At 49.8% G+C, this 27,757-nt stretch overlaps 1 protein-coding gene across 1 annotated transcript; it reads left to right on the top strand.

The window, feature by feature from the left end:
- The first annotated feature begins 10,474 nt into the window (after positions 1-10,474).
- On the top strand, positions 10,475-25,889 carry ZNF598 (zinc finger protein 598, E3 ubiquitin ligase). Its single transcript, XM_057398112.1, has 12 exons — positions 10,475-10,766; positions 14,004-14,116; positions 15,038-15,167; positions 17,263-17,474; positions 18,006-18,223; positions 18,961-19,078; positions 19,715-19,896; positions 21,090-21,162; positions 21,739-22,496; positions 23,363-23,498; positions 24,432-24,576; positions 24,695-25,889. The coding sequence occupies exons 1-12, from the start codon at positions 10,596-10,598 to the stop codon at positions 25,040-25,042; spliced, it is 2,604 nt and encodes an 867-aa protein (XP_057254095.1). The 5' UTR covers positions 10,475-10,595; the 3' UTR covers positions 25,043-25,889.
- Positions 25,890-27,757: the final 1,868 nt, after the last annotated feature.

Genomic DNA, 27,757 nt, shown 5'->3' on the forward strand with positions numbered 1-27,757 from the left:
TCTTCCTGCCTCCCATCTCGCTCAGCTCTAACATCCCCCCCGTGCTTCAGCTGCCCATGAACTTGCCTCGGTGCAGGGCAAAGTCACAAGTGTTTTGGAGGTGTAAAGTGATGAGAAGAGACAAGACACAGAGTCCGTGGTGGGGCTCAGACTCCAGCTGTGCTCATGCACAGCTCAGACCCCCGCTGTCGCTGGGATCACTGTTCACTCCTGGTCACTTCTCCATCGCAGTTTGAAGTGGCCACTGCCTGACTTCCACCCGAGCAGCTACTTCAGTGAGTTGCTCCTGCTCTTCCAGGTCTTCTTTAGGAAAAAAAGATTACCAGAGATGAATCCCTGATTCCCATGGGACATTGGCCAATCTGTCTTCCTTTCACTGAAGCCTTCAATAGCCAGAGAAATGTCAGGACCTGGTATTCCCAGCCACTTCTGAGCGCATTTCTCCCTGTTGGTGTTATCTTAACCTGCTTCCAAGGAAGCTGGCAGCCTGCTTCCCCCCATCGAGCTCTCATGTCTTTCCAGCATCCAGCCAGCCCCCATCTTCTCCACGCAGCGATGCTTTCTTTACCAGCCCAGCTTTCACAGGTTGGTGCTTTGTGACCCTCTGCTGAGGTCTGGGACGTGTTTGGGTGTTCAAGCAGGAGACAGACCCACGCTGGGAACCCCTCGGTTTGCAAGAGCAGGTTCTCATCATCTTGGCCAAGCAACAATCTCCTCTGACAGGAACCAGCTCCTTGGCCAGGCAGGGGCAGGGAGAGCAGGGCTAGGGGCTGTGGGGAGAAAGAGGAAAAGGGAAGTGCAGAGCAGCAATAAGACATGAGGAGGTGTAAGATGGTCAGTGCAGAGCTTCACAGTTTTCCTCTTCTAGAAAGGCCAGTAGCAAGTGAAATTCCCAGTTGGCAGGAAGGGGTTCCCAGCTTTTTCCCGAGTGGAGTACTGGAAGTGAGTGCAGAGTATGGCTCATTTCTATTAATGAACCAGATCGACAGAATCCAACTCACCTGTGGCCCAGCTTCTTGGAAGCACCCAGGCTTACAGTAAGGATGAAGTCAGGTTCCCATCTCCCATCGAGCATACCACTGATGGGTGGCCTATTCATGTCACCCTTTGAGTGCTCTGGACATGCCAACAGCCTCACCACTCTCCTGTTCGATAGAGCCATTAATGAATGGCTTCAGTACAGCACGCTGACAGCATCACATCCCTCCCTGCCCACCCAACCCTGATCACAATGGGACACACTCTGCCAGGTTTGGGTCACTCGATAAAAACCATTATAATTCCTTCTCCTCCCGAGAGATGGATCAATTCTGAACGACCTGACTCTCAGTGTGCACAAGGCAGCAGAGGCTCCTTCCTGCCTCTGCCCCATCCCTGAGCAAACAGCAGATTTAGGAGCTGACATTTCACTGCACCAACGTGGGCTCAACCTTCCCACCCGGGAGTGGAAGATTTGCTCATTCCTAGAGATCTGCCTGAAGTGTCTTTTACGTGTATTTCTGGCATAAGTTGAATAACTTGTCACGCTGATAAAGTCTCTGGGAACTGAACTGAACTCTTTCCACCCAGTGAATGATTCCTGCCTACAGCCTGTTGTGTCTGCAAGGCTCTGGGAGATCCTTCAGGCTGATAGAGCAAAGCTCCGGATCTGTAGCAGGGAGCACGTTTCCTCTCCCAAGTACTTTTAAATACCTCCCAAAAGAAGCGGCTGACAAGCAATTTGTCTTCTATTTATGTTCTAAGGAACTAAAATATGATTTTAGGATTCCTATTCCCATCACAGGAGCTGATGCTCCTACAAACATCACAGCACATCAGCAGACACACAGCACTGTGCTGCTCTGAGGTGGTCTCTGTGCCAGGATCTCCCCCAGAGGAGCAAAATCCTGGTTCTTCTTAGTAGATAAAAAGCTTTTGAACAGATCCTGGCTCCCATGGAAGTCTTCTACAGACTCCCATGAGATTGAGATTTCAGCCTTTTGTATCACTTCTCTAAGCTGCAGGTGCTTGGGGTCACCCAAGAAGGGTCCAGCTGATCTCAAGCCCTTTTGAAAGCCCCACTTTCATGTTTTCACTTTAATAAACACAACCATTAGCTCCAGCATCACATTTACCAACTACATGGACACTGAGCTGAGACTTTGCTCAGCTGCCCCAGTGCTCGGATGAATCCTTAATGATGTTATTCTATGTATGTCAAAGTGAAGGGGAGTGGGATGGTACCATAGGGCTGAAAGGAATTAAGGTTTTCTTTTATTCTGGAACAAAAATCTTTTTCTAAGGGGCAGAATCTGCTGCTTGGGCTCTCTGAGAGGAACGTCCTTTTTCCTCACCACAGCTCTAAGCACAGATATCAGAGCATGAACCAGGCTTTCAGTCTGAAAAGCTGCCAGACACCCCATGGCTGGGGGTGAGAAGAACAAGCTGGAGGCATCACGTCTTAAATCCCTGCACTAATCCCAGCCTGGCTCTCTTAGAGCCCTCTCACCCAATTTAATGCCTGGAGTGCTCTCGCCTCCCACCACACACATTACTGCACCCATTCAGGATTTGTGGCTTTTGAGAATGATCTAAATGAATTTGATGTCCCAGAAAGAGGCACTTGAAAACTAAAGCGGGCTGGTTTAATGACAGCATTTCCCACATTTTGATGATAATGACTCTGGTGTTTATTGGAAGGTTTGAGACTCAGCCCAGCATGAAAACAAAGCAATTGCAGGGGCCAGCCCTGTGCTGGGGGCTCTGCAGGCCTGGGCACTAACACTGCTCTACATGACACTTCTGGGTCATTTGGGCTCTACCGCATCTCCCTGTGGGAGTATGATGAGAGGATGGAGGCAACATCATTTTGAGTGAGGAGCCTCCTGCACTCGGGCACAGAGCCTGCCCTCTGCAAAGTCACACACGTCTGGTAATTGGGATCATCCTGTTTTTCAGGTTGGGAAATGGAGGCTTAGAGCATTCAAGCGAGGTGGCAAAGACCACACAAGGGAACGGCAGGGCTGGCAAATAACGGAGCCTCCTGTACCAAGGTTCTTCACCTGGGGACTCTGTCTGGCTTTGCCTCCCCATGCAAGATGCAGGTTTGTCTCAAAGAGACAGGGACAAACCAGCCAGAAGAGGCTTCATCTCCATGAAATCAGCTGGAGGCACAAAACTGGCCAAGGAGCTGAAGTTAGGGGTTGCAGCAGGGATGAGTTTTGTTGCTCATACCCTGCCAGGCAATGCCACACTCATAGAATCCCAGACTGGTTTGGGTTGGAAGGGACCTTAAAGCTCATCCAGCTCCAACCCCTGCCACGGGCAGGGACACCTTCCACTGGAGCAGCTTGCTCCAAGCCCCTGTGTCCAACCTGGCCTTGAACACTGCCAGGGATGGGGCAGCCACAGCTTCTCTGGGCACCCTGTGCCAGCGCCTCAGCACCCTCACAGGGAAAAGCTTCTGCCTAAGCGCTCATCTCAATCATCCTGAGCCAGAGCAAAGCCTAAAGCTGCTGCAGGCAGTTGTTTCAGATAAGGTGCAAAGCTCAGCCTCTGCACAACTTGGAACTGCAGATCAGATCTGAAGCGGTGGGTGTGATAAATACCCACCCAGCTGCAGAGGAGGTCAGCTGTCTGCATCCCTGCATGCCGAGTTTCTGCCGTTCACCCTTCACCGACTTTCCCAGACTCACATCCCAGCCTCCTGCATTACTTGACAGGAATGAGTGAAGTCTTAATGGCAAGAAGAAACCCCTGTTCCCACAGATGTGGCTGAGCAAAGCCTGACTCTTCCCAGCACCCAGCACACCCCTGAGCTTGCTGGTGAATCAGAGTGAGCGTGCTTTGCCAGGGAGAGGGGATGAGCCACTCCAGGAGCGGGATCCAACCAGTCTCAGTCCCTTGGGGACCACAGTGACAGCACCCCAGGCACATCGTCCCAGGAATAACAGCCTTTGCCATTTTCTTGCATCTAGAGTGTGTCCTCATGTAACAAATTGAGATTACGGAGTGATTCCTTTCACCAGTGATTCAGAACATGCTGATTAAATGCTGTTTCTTTGTTCCTTTGAAATAAGGGAACTGATACAAACAAATTACGATTTCCAACTGGGAGGAAAGACACACCTTGACTTCTTGAGAAAGCTGCTGCATACTTTGGTGGCTGTGAAGAGCAAGAGGAAACAAGAAGTGGTGTCTCCTAATGCTGCAGAGCTTATTAAAGTGCACTAAATTAATTCTTCTATTCCTAAGAAATGAACAATTCCTCACTATTTTTAGACTCTTGTACTATTTTAAGAGATTTCTTTCCAGGGTCCAGTCACATGGAAGTTAAACAGCACGCAGAGAAGTCTCCAAAGGATAATAAACTATCTCAAATTACTCTGCTAATGGAACAAAGAGCACTGTAAATGTCACACATGATATAACAAGAGCAGTAGAAACCTTTACTTGAAACAATGGATCCATTAGAGCTAAGTTAAAAACCCACCCCAGACTTAGGATACTTTTGCACAGTTTCATGCAGTCAAAGGAACTTGTTTGTTCACTCGAATCCTGAGCTCCCAACATGCATCCGGGTTACTAATCACACACACTCTCAAGGCATCGATCATTTAGGATCTCAAAGGCCTTTACAGCCCATAATTAAAGCCCACTGCACCCAGCTGAGTCAGTGGAATTATTTCTGCTTAAAACCAGAGTACAGAAAGGGAATAATTGAATCATTGACTGGAGTCCAAAACTGACCCAAGGTACCAGCCCAGGTTCTCTGCCCCGCTCACCACACTCCACATGGGTCCTCACCTACCCAAGCTTAATGAAGCTATCCATCATCTCAGGAGCTACAGGCACAATCCTCCACTTCTTACATGACTCATCAACTTGACAACCTGACTCTGATGGGCTTACTTGGGAGAAAGGATGAACTGTCAGGAACCATCGCATTGCCCATCTGTCCAGACCTGTGTTCTGCCTATTCTGCCTCCAACAGGTTGGTGGAGTATTGAGAGTCTCTAAATACCTCAAAAGCTGAAGCAATGTCATCACAGAGTGATTTGGACATGACATAACTCCACCAAAGACTCATGATGAAAAAATCCTGATGATGTGGTGTGACAGCGTTGCCTTAGAAAAGCAAAGAGGAGAATGTGAAATGCAGGTGAAGGAGCAGGGAGAGAAGATGCCATCAGATGTGTCTCCAGTGCAAGCAGATGTCTCAGCCCCCTCCCAGTCCATGATTCAGTCTTTCTCCTAGAAGTAATTTACAATAGAAAGCGAGCTAATCCCCAGCTGTATGAAGTGCAGGGTATATTTGGCTCCCATCTGAAGCGTGTTTACTGTAAGGAGGAAGAGTTGTGAGATGCATCTTGTCTTTGACAGCTCTGAGATCTCTTATCCCAATCTCACATAGCCCCCAAGTGCTTTTCTATTTTCTTGAGATGTAATTAGGTGAGGGTATATAGTACACACAATTATACGTGTGTAAGGTAACTGGGGTAGAGGGCTCTAGGACATGGAGATGAGAACAAAATCTGTCTTCAAGCAAAGCTGCACAGGTGGAGTATGTTTTGCTTGGCATGAACACTTTGCCAGATTAAGAGCTATATTTGTAAACCCCTTGGAGATATCAAAAGGGAGGCGTGTTAGCAGTCTTATTCCTGGACCAGCTTTACGACTAGATTTAAATATGCTACAAATGTGTTGCAAGAAGCCTAAATCTACAAGAAGCCCAAGTCCTACATGTAGTTCTCACTGTTCATGGTGTCCCTGTAGGTGTGAGATTGATAAAACCTCACTAAAAACCAGCAGCAGACAAAAAGCATCCAATTACTCAGAGCAGAGTGGCTGGGCAGAAGCTCTGAGCTGCACTCCCAAAGTTACCATCTCACCTCTCCAGCTTCCCAAACTTTAGCAATGCTGAAATGGGGATGAAAGTGTATCTTGTCACTTGAAAAGCACGCTCAGGGCAGGAGCAGGGAGGGAGCTGGAGCTGTTTGGCTGCTGCCCACTGACACTGGCTCATTGAGCTCTCCTGAGGTCCTCATCCATCTGGTTCTGGGAATTTACACTCTTGTTTCACCTTGAAAGCCTAATGCTGCTCCTTTCCCGTGCTGTTGCTCTGAATTCCCATCTAGGTACTATATTTTCTGTTAGCTGCACTTACTCTGCTCTCACCCTCCAACAAGCCGTTACTAAAGAAAACTCTTATCTCTAGGCTAATGCTTATGAGTGCCTTAAAATACAACTCTTCAGACTGTGAGGATCCTGCTCCACCCTGGCCATCCTCCCCCTCTCTTAAGGAATCATTACTTTTCAGAAAAGCTTGTATCACCAACCTACACATGGTCAGGGCTGTGAATTGGAACCTGCCCTCAAAAAGAGGTACCTGGGTGATGTCACTGCTAGTAAGAGGCTGCTTGAGGCTTATTTAAAGAAGAAATTATCACTTTTAACAGAAACTTTGACAAATAGAAGCAAATCTCCCTGTTACACACGAAGCATCCTGCTGCAAACAAACCGCATCCACATCAAGCTGTGCATATGAAATTAATCCAAGGCATAACCTTTAGCTCTACACTTGCACAATATTTTAGTGCCAAACTATAAATATTTGATCTGTTGCTCTTCTAAGCAAAATGGATTTGTTGTGCTCGTCTGCAGAGTTATCAACTATTCCAAAGTATATTTATTGCTGGCTAAATGACTTGAAAAGTGCCTTTTCCTTCTTATGTTATTAGGTGATATTTAGGGAGTAAATGTGGAAATTTACTATCCTGAGCATCAAAATTAACCCTTTATCTTGGAAAGGAAACATTTCCTGTCTGGCAACACACAGAACTAAGAACCAACCAAGGTATTTAGCATACACACTGCAGCCTAGTTAATTATATATGATTATGTTCCTTTATGTTTTGGGGTCACACTCAGCGCTACAATCCAGCTTCCATTTGCAATCACTAGAGAAATAAACCAGCATCCTTAAGTCATCAGCAAAGAATGATTCAATGCATTGGAAGAGTATTATAAAAACCTCTTTGCACAGCAAAATAAATTAATCTAAGCCCATGACTCACATACAACTGCAGGATGAGTTTTCAAAGTGATGATGGGTTGAAAACAGGCTTTGGTGAATAGTTGGAATATTGGCTTTTTAACAATTCTTTGTTCTGCTGGCTGAGAACGCACACATCAAGAAAGCAGGAATTCCATAGGATCATGGAATCCCAAAGAAGTTTGGGTTGGAAGGGGCCTTAAAGCTCCTCCAGCTCCAACCCCTGCCACGGGCAGGGACACCTTCCACTAGAGCAGCTTGCTCCAAGCCCCTGTGTCCAACCTGGCCTTGAACACTGCCAGGGATGGGGCAGCCACAGCTTCTCTGGGCACCCTGTGCCAGTGCCTCAGCACCCTCACAGGGAAGAGCTTCTGCCTAAGAGCGCATCTCAGTCTCCCCTCTGGCAGGTTAAAGCCATTCCCCTTGGCCTGTCCCTACAGGCCCTTGTCCAAAGCCCCTCTCCAGGTTTCCTGCAGCCCCTTCAGGCACTGGAGCTGCTCTCAGGTCTCCCCTCAAGGAGCCTTCTCTTCTCCAGGCTGCCCCAGCCCAGCTCTCTCAGCCTGGCTCCAGAGCAGAGCTGCTCCAGCCCTCACAGCATCTCCGTGGCCTCCTCTGTACCCACTCCCAACAGCTCCACATCCTCCTTATGTCAGGGACCCCTGAGCTGTATGTTGGTTTGTTCCAGATAAACTTCCTGGACCTAGTTTGAGATGGAGCACTAGTGGGAGTGTGTCATCTGACTGGTGTGAGCTTCCACTGCTGATGGAAGTTCTGCTGCACTGTGAAAGGACACGAAACCTTCAATGGCTTCCCTCTTCACACACCCACTACTGTAAATACCATCTGAGAGGCAAAAGATGCCCCTGTGGGTGAGCTGCCGGGGATGCTGCCTGCCAGCAGCACACTGGGTAAAGAGCCAGTGCTTCGTTTCACCAGGAGTATCACACATGCTCCGGGTGGGAAAAACACGCTGGCACAAAGGTGCTTTGCAGGAGTGAGTCCTTGGTGCTCCTGGCCCGGCAGAAAGCACAAAGCCTGGCTGTGCCCAGTCACTTTGTCTCCATGTTCCTTGTGATGAGTAATGTCACTTTTAGGGCTAATGATGCAGGTGTGTTTGTGCTCCTGTGCTGGCCATGTGCGGGGGGGACATGCGTAATGGCACAGACGAGTGACACTCAAGACAGCACATTACTGCTGCAGCCTCCAGCTCATCTCCTGCTAATTGCTCTCCAAAATGATGCAGTTTGGACATAAAAACATTTTCAACAGTATCATTAATTCCAGAGGGGAGGGGGAACATTTCCTGCAGTGATTACAGCCAGCAACCTCAGCCATTCCTCATTATTTAATAGCACCCTACCAAACACACTTTAACGTTGATTATCAGAGAGATCTGTATTATCTGCTCAACTCTGGAGTGGGATAAATGGGTCTCTTTAGGAGAAAGTGTTACCTGTCATAGCCAAATTCATTTATCTGTTTTCCAAAATACTTATCAAACCTAATACTTAATTTATTTTAGAGCACAGATGCTGTTAAATGATGCTGGTACTGGCCTAGACAACACCACGGTACATTTTAATGAACTCCGCTATGTTTTCTGTGCTCCTTTGTCCTAAAATGATCATTTATGCCTCACAGAAAATGAGGAGCATCTTTTAACTCAAATAACAAGGAATTCAGTGGGGAAAAAAAAGCAGATCGGAATGATAAGGATTGTCCTTACTGTCCTAAGGTATGACAAGGATAAGCTGTTCGTCCCATCTTGAGCAAGCCACGATGTGCCCAAGCACATCCTTGGAACTTACTGCACGTTTTAATGTGTCACTCGGTGTGGTTTGTCTCCAGCCTCCTTCCTATAAACACTGTAGTTTATGCGGAGATGGTTTGTCTTTAAGGGTTCTCATGTCATGCCAATGAGTAACCTGAGCACTGACCTGCTCCACGGAAGGAGGCTCGGAGTGAGCTGGAATCCTGCTGTGCTCACCCTGTAGCACCAGCTCTGTGGGTCACGGGAGGCACCCCCCACAATGGGGTCATTCTGTCAGCCCTGGGACACTGGCAACCCTTGACTCAGGGGACAGGACTCCAGGAATGTTTACTCAGCGGGTGACACACGTGGTGACGTGGCACAACAGGAGCCTGGTGTTTCTGGAGACGTTTTGGGTAGATCCAGCAGAACTTCCGCGTTTCACAGGGATCTGCGCTGGTTTTTCACACCGGGAAGGGAAAGTGGCTCCACGTTGGTCATTTAGTGGGAATCTGGGAAAGAAAAAGGTGGGAGACCTTAAAGTTTGGAAAACTGCGTCTCTTCCTCTGTGCTGCCCCCAAACGAGCTTTTGTGCTTTTCCACTCTACTTCCAGAGGAACATGGCTGCTGAGCCGCTGCCAGCGCTGTTCTCCATGCTCCTGGAGCACCCTCTTCTGTTTAAAGAGTTGCAGTTCCCAGCTCCCACCCCAGCAGCAACGCACAGACCTTTCAAATACAAAATCAACCCGCAAAGCGGGTGCAGGAACATGCATTTACCTCGCAACTGATGGGATATGTCAATGATTAACTCCGGTTCCACTTCACTCTCTCTGAAAGCTCGGAGAGCAGTGCAGGTACTGGATGTGTGAATCACCACGGGCAGCACAGGTTGTGCTCTGACTGTACCAACATGAGCAGAGGCCATTTGTGGTGCTGTTCGAATGGGTGCAACATCACAGACTCCTGGAATGGTTTGTGTTGGAAGGGACCTTAGAGCTCCTCCAGCTCCAACCCCTGCCACGGGCAGGGACACCTTCCACTAGAGCAGCTTGCTCCAAGCCCCTGTGTCCAACCTGGCCTTGAACACTGCCAGGGATGGGGCAGCCACAGCTTCTCTGGGCACCCTGTGCCAGCGCCTCAGCACCCTCACAGGGAAGAGCTTCTGCCTAAGAGCTCATCTCAGTCTCCCCTCTGGCAGGTTAAAGCCATTCCCCTTGGCCTGTCCCTACAGGCCCTTGTCCCAAGCCCCTCTCCAGCTTTCCTGGAGCCCGTTTAGGCACTGGAGCTGCTCTAAGGTCTCCCCTTCAGGAGCCTTCTCTTCTCCAGGCTGCCCCAGCCCAGCTCTCTCAGCCTGGCTCCAGAGCAGAGCTGCTCCAGCCCTCGCAGCATCTCCGTGGCCTCCTCTGGACTCGCTATCCCACTTTCCACAGTTTCAGGTACACTTTGAAACAGGCTTTCCCCCAGCCCATCTGTGGAACCGGAACCCCAACCCCACCACATCCCCTGCCTCCAAAGCACCTTGTACCGGCCACGGCTCGGCCGCGGGCGGCACCCGGGGTCCGCCTACCGCTGAGGGGGAGATCAGCGAGACCCTGCTAGAGCGGCTCCGCGCGCCGCTTCTCTATGGTCGAGTGCCTGCCGCTCTATGGTTCGGCGCTGGTTGACGCCAGGAGGCGTGGCCCAAGAGCCGGCTGCTCGGCGGGCTCGCGTCTCTATGGTGGCTGAGGCGAGCGGCGCTCTAGGCGTGCCTCTCGATGGTCCGCGCTGTCGCTAGGCGGTGCGGGGCCTAGGCCTCGGCGGGTCGGCGCCGCCATGGCCGCCTCGGCGGGCCCGGCGGAGGGGCCGTGCGTGCTGTGCTGCGGGGAGCTGGACGTGGTGGCGCTGGGCCGCTGCGAGCACCCCATCTGCTACCGCTGCTCCGTGCGGATGCGGGCGCTCTGCGGCGTGCGGTACTGCGCGGTGTGCCGGGAGGAGCTGGCTCAGGTGAGGCCGCCGGGGCAGGGGCCGCGGCCGGGTCGGCCGCTGTGGAGAGCGGGGGCGTGGAGCCGGGGCACCGGGAGCTGTAGAACGCTCCGAGGGGAACGGGGAACGGGAAGGGGGGGGGGGAGCGTACACAGCCCGGAGCCGTCCGCGTTTATCGCTGCCTGCCCGTTCGGAGGGGACGGGAGAGGGTCGGGGGTAAAACATGAAGGAAATAGCGTTTAAAGGGGGTGTTTGGTTGTGTACTGAGAGGGCTTGCCCTGCGGAGCTGGCGTTGCGTGATCCCGGGTGAGTGTGTCATCCTGCCCGGTTCCTGACTCGCTGTTAAGCTCTGGGAACAACGCGCGTTGTGTCCGTTCAGGGCTGGCTCCTGCCTCGCCTCCCGTCCCTGTTGGCCTGAGCTGGAAAAGGGGTTTTCCCCTGGGGCACAGCATTCCTGACGGATTCCTTCAGGGGAGTCGCGCCCATGCTGTGACTCGGTGTGGACCGAGGCGTCGGCAGTGAAGGAAAGTTTGAGGGTGTTTGTGAAAGCAGATCCTCGTGTGTGGGTTTGGTTTTGCAGGAGTAATGGAGTGACAAACCCTCTTGGGAGTAAAAGGATTGTTCCTGGCGCCGAGTGAAACCCACTGAGGTGGCTTAGGAAAGGAAATAACCCAGATACTTCGGGGGAGTGGGGCTTTCCCCTTAACCCTTCCCCAGCTGAGCTCTTTGCTTTGGCTGCTTCTTGTGGTGTTCAGAAGGTTGGAGGGGCTGAAGATCCTCAGCCTTTGCAGAGGCCAAAGGGGTCGATGTGGTTTTTAGCCTGAGCTTGCGGGCATTAAGTAGCCTCTGAGTCCAGCAAGATGCTCATGGAAGTGGTTTTATCCCTGCTCATCCTCTGAGGAGCTGCTGCTCCGCTTCTCCCATCTGATGAAGAGCAAGGAGTGAGCTTGCTCTTCATTCTGAAACCTGCTTGGTGCTTGGTAATCCTGAGAGTTTGATAGTGCTGTGTTCTGAGCCTGGTCGTTGAGCCACCTTTCCCCGCCTTTATGAACTGTTTAAAGTGGTCCTGTTCTAATGGACCGCGAGGTTATTTCTGATGGTGCTGCTCTTCTATCCCCATTGTCTCCGAGTGCTGATCTAACGTTGTTCTCTCTGCTCACCCTCTGGCCCAAGGAAAGAAACCAAAGACAGGGGGTGTATAAACCCCATCAAAACTGCTGTTAAACGAACGGAATATACTTGTAGGACCTAAAACCAGGCACCACAGTGTGCGTAGAGTTAGCAGAGGCAAGGAGCAGCACTACTGAGTCTCGGTGGTGTTGTACAGAGCAGCGTGGCCCCAGTGGGTGAAGTCACAGCAGTGTCCAAAGGAGATGTAAGGATGAAGATGAGCACAGGCTGGGATGGAGGAGGAAGCAGGATCGACCTGTTATGGTAATAGGTGCTTTCAGGGATGCATAATCATGGCAGTGACGTGAGCAAGGGTTGCGTGTTGACCTGTAAACTCCTGCATGCTTGGCTCAGGCTGGGAGGATCTGTCAGGAGGTGTGTGAGGCTGTTCTTGGAACTGCTGTAGGGAACTGTCTTGGATTCTGGTGGTAAAATCTCCTTCTCAGCAACCCATTCCAACTGCAAATGAGGTTTGGTTAAAGAACTTAGGTAGGTTTTGTTGTCAGTTATCCAGCAAACTGAAACTTGCATTCCCTGTGTTTGAAGCTTGATGTTTCAGCAAGTTGGGTGCATTTTTTTGCCTTGGTTAACTTAAAATTGACCCAGCTGTAAAGTGAGCTTTTCAGAACGCCACAAAACAAGACACAAAAGGCTTGTTCCATGGTATTTCATCCCAACAAGGGTAGAGGAGTGACTTAACAAGACTGAACTAGACGTGTATTGTACAACTGGATGCTTTTGTTAAGGTTGTAAGTATCTCTAGAGTTAGAGTGGGCACTGTAAGGACTGAAAGGTGCATCCTGTATCCATGTCTCAGCCTTTCCGAGCTACTGCAGGTAACTCCAGCTCTGTCAGCACTGCTGCTGCTATGCCAGCAGTTCCCAAAGTGGGAACGTGCACCAGAGCAGATCAGCAGCTTCAGAGGAAGGGTGAGATGCTGTAATGGCTGCAGTGTGAGACCTGAGCTGTGGGAGGTCTGTGGGAGCAGCTGTGAGCCAGCAGGTCCCCTCTGGAGGAGTATGGTTTTGTCCTGGGTTTGGTTGGGATAGAGTTCATGGAATTCCTAGTGCTGTGTTTGGGCTTAGTCTGGGAGCAGTGCTGATAACACACCGATGGTGTAGTTGTTGCTTACCCTGACCAAGGACTTTTCAGTGCTCATGCTCTGCCAGTGAGGAGGGGCACAAGAACCAGAGGGCAGCAGAGCCAGGACAGCTGACATGAACTAACTGAAGGGATTTCCATAGCATAGCACATCAGGCCCAGTATAGAAACTGGGGGAGTTGGCTGGGGGCAACTGATCACAGCCTGGGGACTGGCTGGGCATCAGACAGTGGGTGGGAAGCAATTGTACTGTGCATCACTTGTTCACCTTGGCTTTGATTGCTCTTTCTTTTTGTTATCTCACTTATTATAGTCTTTATTTTGGTTATTACATGGTCCTTACCTCGACCCACGGGGTCTTTTCTGATCCTCTCCCCCATCTCACCAGTGCAAGGGTATGGTACTCACTTGCCAGCTGGAGTTAAACCGTGTCAGTGGTACAGATAATTTGGGAAGTGATGTAGTGTTTTGTTTCTTGCTTTCCTGGTAGTTAAGGGAAGCAGGAGCAGTGCTCTCCCCATCAGACCCTGGGTAACATCACTCCTCACTTACACGCTGTTGGTTTGTGGGTTATCTCCTGCCAGCAGGTAGAGGGGAGCTGAGTGCAGGGCTCCTGGCAGCGCTCGCTGCAGAAGGGCTTGAATTGGTTGAAGGTATTTCCTCACAGCACAAGTGTAGTAGCAAAACCAACCATAAAAGTGTTTCCTGATGTGGTTCAAAATCCAAAGCCCAGCCCAGCCCAATCCGCTTTTGTGGAAGCTGGCTCCATGGCTGGAAGTTGATAAGGAGCTGTCACGGTGGCTTTGCTGACAGTAACTGGGGGGTGGTGACAACCAGCTGGGACTCACCCAAAGCTCTGCAGGTGCCATCCAAGCTGCAGGCTGCAGCAGGTTCTTGACAAAGAGAGTTTGTGCTGAGGGGTTCATCCAGCCCCCAAAGGCTGCAGCCCCAGTGTGCTCCCACTGATCCTGTCTGCCTATCCTGCAGGTCGTCTTCGGACGGAAGCTCACGTCCTTCTCTACAATAGCACTTAACCAGCTGCAGCATGAGAAGAAATACGACATTTATTTTACAGATGGAGATGTTTATGCACTGTACAGGTGAGTCCTGGCATCCTTCTGGTAACTTGTCCCTGCAGCAGCATATTCTGGTCTGCATTACGTGGCAGAAAACCCATGCTATAGAGAACAGCGTGGGTTTGTTTTGTGGGACTGGAGTGGCTGGCGGTGACACACAGCACAGGGACAAGAGGCTGGAGCGGCTCAGTCAGTGGGAATGCTCAGTTCCAGGGGTGGCAAAGGGAGCAGCTCCTCAGGGCTGGGGTGTTGGATTCACTGACACCTTGCTCTGTCAACAAAAATTGCTTTTTGTTCCTTTAGCAAGAGCAAACTTGCTGAAAGGCTTTTCATGCCTTGCATGGCTGCTGTGGGAAGCAGTGAAGCCTGAATTGCTGTTAGGTAGACTCCCAGAAGCACAGGCTGGTTTGGGTTGGAAGGGGCCTTAAAACACAGCCAGTTCCAGCCCCCTTCCAGTGCAGGGGAATGGGGTTTGCCACTGAGCCCAGTGCTGCGACCTCAGCTCTTGGTGGGAATCACTGTGGGGTTTTTGTTTGTTCCCCCCATCCTTTTCTATTCATCTCTCCCCTCTGTATTCTTCAGCTTCTGGCAGTAGAAAGGGTAATTAAATTGGATGTGAGTGCTGCATGCATCAGCTGGATCTTCAGTTTAAGCCAGGGGCTTGTTGCACAGATGTAGTACAGCATCCAGTGTGTTACTTACCCTGTGACCACCCAGCTCTTCTCTTACTGCTCAAGCCTCTATGTAATTTGGTTCTGTTCTGTTCTGTTCCTGCTGTATGACAGAGTATTCCTGGAATAAGCAGGCCACTAACCTCATTACCGACTGCTGGGGAGCTGTGAAAACACAGCCTCTGCCACTGAGGCAACATTTGGTTTTCGATACAGCTATGGGGTTGCTGAGAGGGAATTGGATCATTTCTAGGCAATCTTTCTTGTCCCTTAGGAAGCTGCTGCAGCACAAATGCTCCTTGTGTCCAGATGTGAAGCCATTCAACACCTTTGCAGATCTGGAGCAGCACATGAGGAAGCAGCATGAGCTCTTCTGTTGCAAACTCTGTGTTAAACACTTAAAGGTGAGATAATTCTGGTTCAACATGTGGGAAGGAGGGATGCTTTCTGCAGGAGTCCCTTTGGGGTTGGGAAGAAGGGAATGGCTGAACAGCACCCAGAGTTTCCTTTGTCTGCCTGCATGAGGCCAGTTGCTTTGTTTCATGTCTGTCTTCTTCCATAAACTGATTAATGGAGAAGGCCTGGAGGTTCTCAGTGCATTGAATGTTAAATTAAACCCAACCATATTCAAAACCTTCTGATGCTGGCTCCTCTCCACATGTAAATACCAAACCCCAGTGGTGTGGTGGGAAGTTAATCCTGACTCGTAGGCAGACTTTATCACAACTCTAATGGTGGAGATCTGATGCCTGTTCAGATTTACACTTGTCCCAATTTTAGGAGCTAAAACTGTAACTGAAGGAAGTATTTGGTGCCAGTTCAGGAAGCAGAATGCACCATGGAGTGATGGATTGATTTCTCGGATCAAAGTCAACGTGGCATTTACAGTTAGATCCTGGACAGGATGAGAATCCATCTCACTGCTTTAATGAAAGATAATTCTATTTCATTGTTGTATGTATTTGGTCAGAGCAAATTTCCTGTATCTTGTTGGCCTGATTGGGAAATGAAACTCACTGTTGCCTGCAATTGAGGTCTCTGTGCACACACAGAACGTGACCAGGGGCTGCTTTAAATGTATTTTACAACCTACAGGAAAGCTGAGTTGTCAGTGGCTGAAAAGACGATGTGTGTTGAGCCTCAGAACTGCTCATCTTGCCATCACCATCAGCATCCTTTCTTCTTTGTCTTAGTCCCACCCGAATTTCCCTGGGAAGGGCTGGTGTTATGTCACCAGGTGATATTTTTTCACAGTCTCCAAGTCAGAATTCCACTTAGAGCGGAACCTGGAGTGGGTTTTGTACTTCTGAATTACACATCAGACAAAATCAGCAGCCACTGCTAAGTGAATTCTGGGACTGGTAACCTCAGTGTCTAATAGCTGTCAGCATTCCTTAGTGTGGGAGGAGGGAATTTAATGCATGAATGCATATATTTAGAATTCATGACACATGGGGTTGTGTGTTTTCTTTGAAACCAATTCAATACCAACCTGTGGAAGTGCCTTTATCCTGCAGTGCCATGGTTGGTTTATGCTGGAGCCGAGCTAGAAGGGACAGGAACCAGAAGCGATCGGGTTGGCCTGGGTTCTTTTTCAGTGGATTGATTTGCCTCTTTCCTGTGGTCCTGCAATCACTGGAGCTAATTCAAGGGAAGTGCTCAGGGGAGGGCAAGGCCACTCCTTTGGGGTGCAGTGTCCTTTGAGCTCAGGTGCTGAGGTGTTTCCATGGGCAGCTGAAGCAGCCAGCGCTGACAGAACACGTTTGCCATTGAGAACTCACAAACTGTGTTAGAACTTGGTTTAATTCCAGTGTGTTGCAGAGATTCTTCTTTCACAGATAGAAAGTTCCCACTGAAAAGAAGCTCTGACACTTGAGCAAAGCCAAGCAAAGCTTTTCGCAGAGCAAGTCACCAGCCCTTGTCCAGGCAAGGGATAAAGGAGGTTCTGTTCTCAAGGCTGTCTTGATCTTTCTGGCATCTTCAGAACCCATCCTACCAAAATAGCTCGTGTGTTGGTAGGGACAGAAGGTTGGCTTGGGTGGTAACACAAGGTTTGCTCCCTCTATCCTTTGCATGTAGCTATCTTGGGGTAGTTGCCGTGTGAGGGAAGTAAAAGAGCTCACTTGTGGTTTATGGGCTTTTTTAGTTCAAATATGCAAAGCACTGCGTCTTCATAAAGATGTATTTAGGAGTTTTCCCCATCAGAGATTGTAATGTAGTTTTCTGCACTATGTTAATACAGCAGAAGAAACGTGAAAGGGGAAAAGATGAACCAGGTCTGATTCCGGTGTTCAAACTGAAAAGCAAGTTGGATTTAATCTGGATCTATCACTTGAGTTTTGTGTCCTATTCCCTGAAAGTCTGAGGTGTTGGTTGGCAAATTGCATCCTTCTGAAGGGAATCTTCTTCTCCTGCAAGCAGAGAGGTTGTGCACAGCCCAGCTGGTTCCAGTTAGGTCTCTGTTCCCAAGAAGTAACACATAGATATCTATTTCTCCAGATCTTTACGTATGAACGGAAATGGTATTCCCGAAAGGACCTGGCTCGCCATCGGATCCATGGGGATCCGGATGACACCTCCCACCGCGGGCACCCCCTCTGTAAATTCTGTGATGAGCGGTACCTGGATAACGACGAGTTACTGAAACACCTCAGGAGAGATCACTATTTTTGTCATTTCTGTGACTCCGATGGTGCTCAGGAATACTACAGGTTCGTGCAAGAGCTTATTCCTCTTCCTGCAGCTTAAATACTGAGGGAAAATTCCTTGGATCTGCTTTGGATTTGGGGGGGGAAGAAGTGCTTGGAGACAGAGTGCAGGAACACGAGCAGGTTGGCTGCAGTCTCTTCTGTTCCTCAAACCAACAGCAATCACTTTCTGTCTGTTCATGTTTTCAAGTTGTCTGTGTTAATATTAAACATAAAAAGCTGCATTTTGCAGCATGGCAGCAGCTATCTGCAGCTTAGCGTGTTAACGCTAATGCTCCACAATTCAGTGCAAACAAGATAGAAGCTTTCTTGTATGAAATACGTCCCTTATGTGCAGCTGGATGGGATGAGTATCGGCCAGTAGGTTCAGGTTAGCTACTGGAATCAGGTATTAGGGTCTGTGTCGACTGTACGCAAGTGGTTGTAGTTGACGGCTTGCCAACCACCATGACTTGTCTTCACCTTTAAGAGGGGGGCCATGCAGCATCCGTAGGGTGTGTTGGGAAGGTTGAACTCGGCCTCTTCTCTTCCTAGTGATTACGAATACCTCCGGGAGCACTTCCGTGAGAAGCACTTCCTTTGCGAGGAGGGCCGGTGCAGCACGGAGCAGTTCACCCACGCCTTCCGCACCGAGATAGACTACAAAGCTCACAAAACAGCCTGCCACAGCAAGAGCAGGGCAGAGGCCAGGCAGAACCGGCAGATAGACCTGCAGTTCAACTACGCTCCTCGGCACCAGAGGAGGAACGAGGGTGAGCGGGGATGAGGTGGACGGGAACACGTTCGTTCGACTGCTTTGAGGGGTTTCCAAGGACATCTGGTGAACGTTTCTGTACAAAGAGGGGGGGCAAGTCCTGCGACAGCACCCTCAGGGGTTGCAGAGTTGGTCCTTGAAGAAGAACTTGAAGGGCCCTTGGCAATCTCATGTTGTGTCAGAGCTGGCCTTGCTTTGGGCAAGGGGATGGAGCGGAGGACACCAGAGGTCTCTCCCTACCTGAATCGTTGCAATTTTTTTCCCCTTTTGTGGATTTAATGAAGATACGTAATTTTTAGGGAAATTTGTGACTTCCTGCTCCAGTTTGTAATTATGTGAATGACTCCTGTTACATTTAACATAAACTTAGTGATGAATGTAGACCATGAGGCCAGAGTGGCATACCCACTTAGGTGTGCAGAGATCAATAGATACATAACTTCTTTGTGGATCTGTATATAGAGAGCTGCATAAAACCAAAATTACTCAAAACTCACCTCACAGGTTACAATAAATCCATATAATGCAAACTGTATTGTAATGCAGCAATCCTGAAGGCTATAGAGACTGCTTAATCATCAGAAAGAAATCAGGATAGACTTGTTTGTACTGGTGTAATTCTGCTTTTTTCAGGTAGGGTGTGATGCCCTGATTAATAACTGAGTTAATGCCCAGATTATTAACTTTTATGCCCAGAGAAATAACTGAGAGTGATCAACCATCCCATCTGTTTAGGTGTTATAAGTGGAGAGGACTATGAAGAAGTTGACAGGTACAACAGGCAAGGGAGGTCAGCCAGGTTGGGTGGCCGAGGAAGCCAGCAGAACAGGAGAGGCAGCTGGAGGTACAAGAGGTGAGTAGCACAGTGTGTGTTTTGCTTACCCATTAACAGTGTTTGGGTGCACCAGTAGGAAGGGAGTGAGTACAAAATTCGGGGGCCTCCCTACTGAATCCTTAGCTGAGAGCAGAACTAGCTTTCAGTCTATGCCTGCGTGCTGACTACGTGCTTGGTCCAAGTGGATTTACTTTGTGCTTTATACATACTACACATCTAGCCTTCTTTTTCTGGCTGGCTCGTTACTGGTGATTCCACTGGTGGAGAAAGTCCATCTCAAACCACTTGTATGTTAGTGTCACGTGTGGATCGTGCATGTGTGAAGAGTTCCTGACAAACCATGCTTCAGAGAATTACTGTGGCCTACAAATATGATTTCATATGTTTGAAAATGAATGGGAGAGATGGGTATCCACAAGTACCGTCTCTCAGTTCACCCCAGTTTCTTCTGGCCTGGATTGTTATTAGCACATGTAGAAGGTTGTAAATCCAGGGGGTGAGTGCTGCCTGTCTCACCCATCGGTACTAGGCTTGTTGGAGGCAGTGGGCTTGTTTGAGCCTTCTCAGACCCTGCTCCAGAGCTGACTGGAGAGGTGAGAGCTGGAGTGAAACAAAGCTGCTTGGTGATGCTTAATGCCTGACCCTGTCCTGCAGGGAGGAGGAGGACAGAGACGTTGCAGCCGCAGTCAGGGCCTCTGTGGCAGCTAAACGGCAAGAAGAGAAAAAACGGGTGGAAGACAAGGAGGACAGCAGCAGTAGAGGTAGAAAGGAGGACGTGAGGGATTCCGAGGTGCTCAGCTCCAAACGTGTGCCAAAGGCTTCAAACGATGCCACAGGTTAGTGTGGAGCACGTTGTGCAGCGGGATGGGTCTGGAGATCAGCGGGGTGAAAGCAGGAAATGCCATGCAGGGTTCTCTAAAGCTGGTGGATGTGGATAGAGCTATGCAGACCCTTAATCCAACAACACGGAGTGGTGGTGGAAAGTTTCCAAGTGGGTTGGGATTCCTGCAGCAGGTTATACTTGAAGTGGAGCTGGGTAGAAATCTCGGCTGCAGTTAATGTCCAACAGTGTGTGTGATGTTCCATCCAAATCAATATAGTAAGAATTGCCATTTCCTGCTCTAGCACGTAAGCACTCATTTATTGTGATGCTTGAGCTGAATTTCTGCTTTTTTGGGGGGAACAAGTTATGGTGAAAGCAAACCTTTAACTGGTTTGACCCACGTCCAGTTTGCCCCAGATAGATACAACGCAGTGGTGTTTTGATATTAGTGTTGCTCCAATGCATTTACCACTGGTTTGTTGTTCCTATACCAGGATTTCACTTAAAGATTATATGCTTTAAGTATGGGCTGAGAGCTCTGTGGTTAATGGTGCAGCTCAGCTGGGGATGACAGGCAAGGTTGTCTCTGCCAGTGGCCCGTCCAACCTCTGCTGTGTGCATGTTATCAGTCCACAGCATGGGATTTGGATTCTAAGGCAAATCTAAATGGGAATGAGTTATGTTTCAATATAAAATGACTGCCCAGGAGCTAATTGCTGAGCAGCTTGGGCATCTGTGCAGCAGAGGTGTGATGGACTGCTCCAAGGAGCAGCTTTCCAAACAGAGGAGCATTGGCATCCATCAGGTGGAGCACTGAGGCTCTGATGAACATCCTGACCCTATGCAGGCAGCTGAGTGCTCACTGCTGGCAGAGGGGAGGAGCAGGAGTGCTGGGGCATTGGCTTCTTGGTCTGTAGAAGGTTCCCTCACAAAGCACTTGGTTGACACGAACCCTTTGCTCATGTTAAGTGGCATGAAAGCTGCAGGCAGGACAGGGTGACATAATGGTGAATGCACTTAATTGAAGGAAGTGGTGATGCACAGATTGAAATTGTTCCTTTGGAATGTCACCGTGAATGACATCACCAGCTGCTGAAAACAGGACTTGTTAATGCTGCTGTTGCTGTTCATTGATAGCCTCTGCTCCGAAGTGAATGGGTTTGAGCTGAAAACGTCTCTTTGCTCTTTTTGTCCCTGTTTCAAAAGAAGCAGCTGCTAACGGTGCTTTAAGCCGGGATGACTTTCCAGCCATCGGTTCAGCAGCGGGACCTCTGCAAGGGTAAGTCTGGGCAAGGCTGCAGCCAGGAGAAAGCAGGTTTAGGAACTTCCTGGTGTTGTGCACTTCTGGAGAGAGTAATTGTACACAGCACTTAAACCACAAATGCTTCCCCCCTGCCCTGCTCCCTTCTGCCTCGAGCTGTTCTGTGCTGGTCACCCACATAAATGCCAGCAGCTGTTGCTTGATCTTTTGGTGGTGGGAAGTTCTCCATGTTCTCCATTCCAGCCATTGATAAGCTGTAGCTTATCTTGAAGGAGTTAAGGTTCCTCACCTTCTGAAAGGGGTGATGATGAGAGCAGTGTCTCTGCAGGATGTGGCAGCTCAGTTGCACCTGTGTGTACAGCTCTCTGTGGTCAAGGTGAGGTGTGCTGTCGTGGTCCTGGTGTCCCAGCAAGAAAACACCCATTCCAGACACTGGTCAAGCATAAGCCTGAACACATTTGCGTCCTGTAACACTGGGTCAGTTGTGCCACCCCTGAGTGACAGAGGAAGGGCGCAGAGGTCTGGAGCTGCCTGTTGGAGTGGTGCTGTCTCTGCAGCACTGGTGTAACAGGACGTGCTTTTCCTCTCTTACAGCTCTTCCCAGCCAGCAGTGGTTAAGCTTAAAGAGGAAGATTTCCCAAGCTTGTCATCCTCTGCAGCACCCACCATTTCTTCTGGCATGTCTTTGACCTATACAACGACTGCAAAGAAAACAGCTTTCCAAGAGGAGGATTTTCCAGCTCTGGTGTCCAAAATGAGGCCTAACAATAAAACAGTAACTAACATTACATCTGCGTGGAACAATGGTTCTAGTAAGAGTGTGGTCAAAGCCATTAGTAACCCCTGTGTAAATCAGGTAGCCAAAAAACCCTCCTCCTCCTTGAACAGCACTAAAGGAAGCAAGAAGAGCAATAAACTCCCGCAGTCAGACGATGAAGACGGCGGTAGTGGCCTGACAACCCAGGAGATCAGAAACACACCAACCATGTTCGACGTGTCGTCCTTGCTGGCTGCTTCTACCTCGCAAACCTTTACGAAAGTGAGCAAGAAGAAGAAGGTGGGGGTTGAGAAGCAGAGCCCATCGTCCCCACGCCTGTCACAGGAGACAGCCTTCCCCAGGGCATCCACTGAAAAGCTGCCAGAAGCAGAGCACACCTCAAGTGCTCTTCACAACCCTGACAGACCCACAGCCGTCGTGAATGGTCACTCAGAGAAGCCGTTAGTGGTCTGTAGCACACCCAAAGAGCCCCCTGGCCTTAAAAAGCCCACAGTGACTAACAAATGCCCTTTACCTCAGGAAGACTTCCCAGCTCTTGGGAGCTCAGGATCAGCCAGAATGCCCCCACCACCAGGTAAGCGCTCCAGGGCACGGTGAGCTTTGCTTGGAGGTAGCTGAGAGAAGTGCGGGATGTGGATGAGACACAAACTGTTCCTCCTGGCTCTGTGTGAGGAGCAGCTCTGCCACCATGTCTAGGTCAGGCTTTGAAGTTAAAAAAGGCAGCCTGGGGGACGTAGAAGAGTTTGAATGCCCTCTGTGAATCATGGGTGAAGCAGTGGCAATGGTGGGAGGCTCTGAGGTGTCTGCTCTCTGGGAGTGCTCACACATGAGCAGCCTTTACCTGTCGCTGCTTTCTGAGTCATGACAGACACATCTGTGCCGCTCTGCTTCACCAGCGAGGTTGGAAGCCCCTGCAGGCAAAGGGCATCTCAGTGCCTGTGACCAGTGCCTGCTGGCACTTGTCACTTGGCTTCCTTGGTCGGCTTCCTTCTGTGCTTGCAGAGATTTAATGCCCTTGCTATAATCATGTAGAGCTGGAGTAACACAGCATCAAACATGACTTTTACAATGGTTCTGATGAAAGCAGCCCATCAGGAGATGCTGCTGCTGCTCTGCAGATACTGCTACAGCACACACTGCCTCATGCTGGGGTGACTTCTGCAGTCACTTCACTAGTGCAAAAGTGCTTTTCATTGTGAGTTTGGGTGTTTTGATATTATTTTCTATTGAAAAGGTAGATTAATAATGGAAGCATTTTCCCTGCTGGGCAGTGCTCCTTGACCTGGCTGTTAAGGCAGCAGATTGCCACCTCTACTTTTCAGGTTTCTTCCAATAGAGATGCCTGCAGGACTTAGTCCTTCTGGAGAGTGCACCAGCCCACTGGAGGTGATTGTAGATGGTGGTGCTCTAACTTCCTGCCCCTTTTCTGCTTTCATTTAGGCTTTAACACTGTGGTGCTATTAAAGAATCCTCCTCCACCTCCAGGACTGTCAGTGCCTGTTAGTAAACCCCCTCCAGGTTTTGCTGTTATTCCATCCACCAACATCACTGAACCTGTCACTACGTCTTTGAAAGAGTAAGTAGAAATCCTTTGGGGTAGAGTTGCTTTCCACATTACATCTCTGTTCTGTTCTGTGGGCTTCAAACAACGCATGAAACACTCTGAGGGGAGTAATTCAGAGCAGGTCCTGACATAGGCCAAGGCTTCCTGATTCCCATTGGGAGTCCTGTGGCTGCTGGGGGCTGGATTCAGGAGAGCAGTGGAAAGGGAAGCACGGGCACTGTGTGGAGGCAGATCTGAGGGGATGAAAACCTGCACAAAGGGGCAGCTCAGACCCGAGTCCATTCTAGATCTGAATATCTGCAGCTTCAGGGTATTTCTGAGCCTTTCCAGTGACTGCGTCTGAGGCCCAGGAGCGAGGAGCTGCAGCCCATTCTCCTCAGTGACCCCTAAATGCCTTCGTTGCTCTGAGCTTTCCAGGAGCTGGTCTCTGCTGGGGTAGAGAGATGAGTTCATGGGGAAGATTGGTGTGGCTTTAATAGAGACATCTGCATTGATCTGTTTGGGTTTAGTCATGGTGCAGTCTTTGTTGCTCAACGTCTTTTAGTGACCCTCGCTTACAAAGCTGCTACTCAAAGCTGTGTGTTAAACTTGCATTTTCAATACTGTCTCCAGGCAGAGCTGGAATCTGATCCAGTAATCCCACAGGATGCATTTCATTGTCCTGTTAAGGCAGCTTTGTGCTGCCAGCAGCAATTGCATGTGTAGTTGGGTGGAGAAAAGGGATGCATCTTATGGAAGAGACCATCCATGTAATATATATCTTGTGTATGTGCTTGGAGCAAGCTGCTCTAGTGGAGGCTGTCCCTGCCCATGACAGGGGGCTGGAACTGGATGAGCTTTACGCTCCCTTTCGACACAAACCAGTCTTAGGAGCCTATATTATGTTCTGTATCTTTGTATGGCACGAAGCAATGTCAGAGTCACTTCTGGTCTTCCCAGCTCCAGGCCAAAATCCTGTCACGGCTCGTACCTGATACCTGAGAACTTCCAGCAGAGGAACATCCAGCTCATCCAATCCATTAAGGAATTCCTGCAGAGCGATGAGTCCAAGTTCAATAAGTTTAAAACTCACTCGGGGCAGTTCAGGCAGGTGAGTGAGCAGGAGCCCCCCGGGGGCTGTGCAAGGGGTGAATCCCACTGGGGCTTTCATACATCCGTGCCTTCGGTTTTCCTGTCCCCTCATTAATCCAGCTCTGTTTCCACCCAAGGGTCTCATTTCTGCAGCCCAGTATTACAGAAGTTGCCGGGAGCTGCTTGGGGAGAACTTCAGGAAGATCTTTAGGGAGCTGCTGGTGTTGTTGCCGGACACGGCGAAGCAGCAGGAGCTGCTCTCTGCCCACAACGACTTCAGACTCAAAGAGAAACCAAGCTCCAGCAAACCCAAAAAGAACAAAAGGAACGTTTGGCAAACGGACTCCAACTCCGAGCTCGACTGCTCCATCTGCCCGACGTGTCAGCAAGTGCTGACCCAGCAGGACGTTGGCACCCATAAAGCTTTGCATATGGAGGACGAGGAGTTCCCGTCCTTGCAAGCCATCAGCAGGATCATCAGTTAGCTTTCCCGGTGACCAATAAAGCAGGCTCTGCCTGGGGAGGTGTGCTCCTTGGGAGGAGCTTTGGCAGCGTCGCACGGCCCAGAGCCGGGGCTGGATTAGTCACACGCGGGGAAACCACCGCTGGAGAGCCCTCGGGGTGCTCCACAATGCAAAGGGATCACGGGACTGCGCCGGAGCTGAGGAGCAGCCCAAGTCTGAGCTTCCAAAATGCCTGAGTAGAATTAGGCTCCAAGCGCCGGGTGGGCAGGAAGGGGCCACCTTCCTCCTCTAACATGCAATAGCTGGGGAAAATACTCTCTGATCTGAAGACTGGCAGGGGACACCATAGGGGAATGAGCATCTGGTTTGGGGGTTTTCTTTCTTTACTGGGGGGCTCTGGGGGAAGATTATGAATTACTGAAATAACAGACACAAAAGTGGCTTCCTTTATCATCTTTTCTTCTTGTGCTGCTTGTGTGACCACAAGGATCACAGCAGGCAGGGGCACGGAGGGCCAGAAGAGATGCTTCTCGCTGGTGTTAAGCCCCCAACAGCCACGTGAACAGCAGGAGCAAACCATTCCTGTCTGAAACCAGAATCCATTCTGCTGCTTGAAGAAGGGGACCGATCAAGTGCTGAGCTGAACGGGAAGACCTGAAGTTGCCTCTGCCCTTTTACCTCCCCTGTTCTTTACAGAATCTTCTTTTGTAGCACTGCATGTAGAGTATTGCTGAGGCTTTACCTCCTGTAAAGCACTTCACAGGGGTTTTATTTAACGACTGCCATGTTCCTCCTTTCTTGCCTGTATTAATGGTGGGAGCTCCAGACCACACAGCGCGTTGGGCCATTAAATGCTGCTGATCACTCACCGTGTTCATCTGCAGTGCCTTGAAGTGCATTTCTCTGGTTCCAGTGCTCCGTGCTACCCAAGGATCATTCGTCCAGCTTGGCCCTGCCTGGGTGCCACCGCTCTGGAGCAGCTTTGCTTTCATTGCTCAGCATCCCTTAACCCCACCGCTCGCAGCCAAGAGGGGAATCTCTTCGTGCTCTGAAGTTCCTCCTCCTCCAGCAGCAGCGGGTGCCAGGAGCCCTCCCTCAGTAGCTGTACCTCAGTGTCTGCCTCTGCCCCATCCCTCCAGACCAGGTTTAGTTCTTTATAACACGTAGGAATAAAGATGAGATTAATTTATGTAAGTTTTAGTGACAAAACACTGCTTTTCTTAAGCATCGTTTCCATGACATTGAGCTTGGAGCGTTCCGAGAGCTACACGAGGTTCTCCTTGCCTTATCCTTGTTTTTTTCTGCTTGCTGCAAAGTGCTTTTGTTTTTTTCCTGGATAATTTAAGACTCTTTAGGATACCTGGATGTGCTGCGTTCAGCACAGGGGCCCTGAAATGGGCTGGGGAGGGTTCTTTGGCTGCATGAGACGCATGAGTGTGTGACAGGAGCTCTGCTCCCATTGCTTCCTTCACTTTGGGAAGTTCAGGGGAGCTTTTCTCACCTCTTCCCTTGCTTTCCAGTTCATTTCCTTATCAGCAGCCACTATTCCCCCTTGGCTGTACCTTTCCTTGAGGATCAAGCTCCACTTCCCTTGCTCCTTGTGCCCACCTGATGAAATAAAAGATGACCACGGGTTTTTTTCCAGGCTGCTTCGACTGGGTTTTAAAGTCTTTATTGAAAATAAGTTGCAGTGGGTACACGGACACTGGAAATCCATCATCACAGCTTGTTCCCCCAAAAGATAGCTTTATATATATATATAATATATACAAAAGTTGTAAACATTTGTAACTTGGTTCCATACACTTGATACTACACCGCACATAGTGACAACTGCACCTCCTGGAAGCGGACTGCTCACACAGAGGTATCTGCAACCCCAACCTGACATCGGCAAACCCCGTTTGGCATCGGTCTGATAGGAAAACTCTTGAGGAAGGAGAGGTGTAAATACCTCTTGCAGCTAAGGACCAGCGGCTGAACGGGGCGTTCAGGTTGATGCAGTGAGGGCTGAACTGAGGGTGGGAAGGGGGTGTTCTGTCACACACACAGGTTCAGATGCTGCCTAGAGGAGCACAAGGAAGGAGCAGGAGCAGCCCTGGCTGCTCTCCCAACACACTTTGGGAAAGCAAAGGCTGGAAGGAAGCCTACAGATACCTACAGGAGCTTTTCCTGAGGGAAAGGCTGAGCCCACCACAGTCGTGATGTGATTTCCTAGGGAGCGGACCATGACAGCGCTTGGCTTAGTAAGTGACCTTGCAGCCACAAAGGGGTGGCTGCAGAGGGAGGAGGCTGTGAATCCTCCCATAAGGAATTGCTGGTTAACAGAAATGGAAAGGAAATGCTGGAATCATCACTGAGCTGATAGGGAACTCATCCTGCAACGGGTGCAGGCGCTGGAAGCCCAATGGCCTGTAGGCAGGACAGCAAGGAGGGTCTGCTCAAGCTGCATGATACAGAGCCATTTAATGCAGGTACTAAGTTCTCAGTCAAACAAAGCTTCCAGCTGGGCAGGAATAGCTGAAAATGTTGGGAAAAATCCAGTACTTTCAAAGCTCTTTAATATGCTTCAAATAAATGCACAAAGCCCATGCTGGGGTTAACTTTGGGAATTGCGTTGTCACACTGCCAGCATGAGGCCATTTGAAGACCCATCTCCAGGGAGGGTCCAGGCTGGTTTGAACTCTGCTCCTGACACCCAGGCTCAGCACCAGGCAGCTGGGATCAGCACAGCCC

Source organism: Pezoporus wallicus, unplaced genomic scaffold (assembly GCF_028554395.1).
Source record: "Pezoporus wallicus isolate ANWC-B61680 ecotype Strahan unplaced genomic scaffold, APGP_CSIRO_Pwel_v1 contig_6274, whole genome shotgun sequence".
NCBI lineage: Eukaryota > Metazoa > Chordata > Aves > Psittaciformes > Psittacidae > Pezoporus > Pezoporus wallicus.

Coding starts and splice junctions, on each gene's coding strand:
- ZNF598 (XM_057398112.1), top strand. CDS start 10,596: ATGGCCGCCTCGGCGGGCCCGGCGGAGGGGCCGTGCGTGCTGTGCTGC. Junction 17,475..18,005: donor GGTGCTCAGGAATACTACAG/GTTCGTGCAAGA, acceptor TTCTCTTCCTAG/TGATTACGAATACCTCCGGG. Junction 24,577..24,694: donor ACTCGGGGCAGTTCAGGCAG/GTGAGTGAGCAG, acceptor TTTCCACCCAAG/GGTCTCATTTCTGCAGCCCA.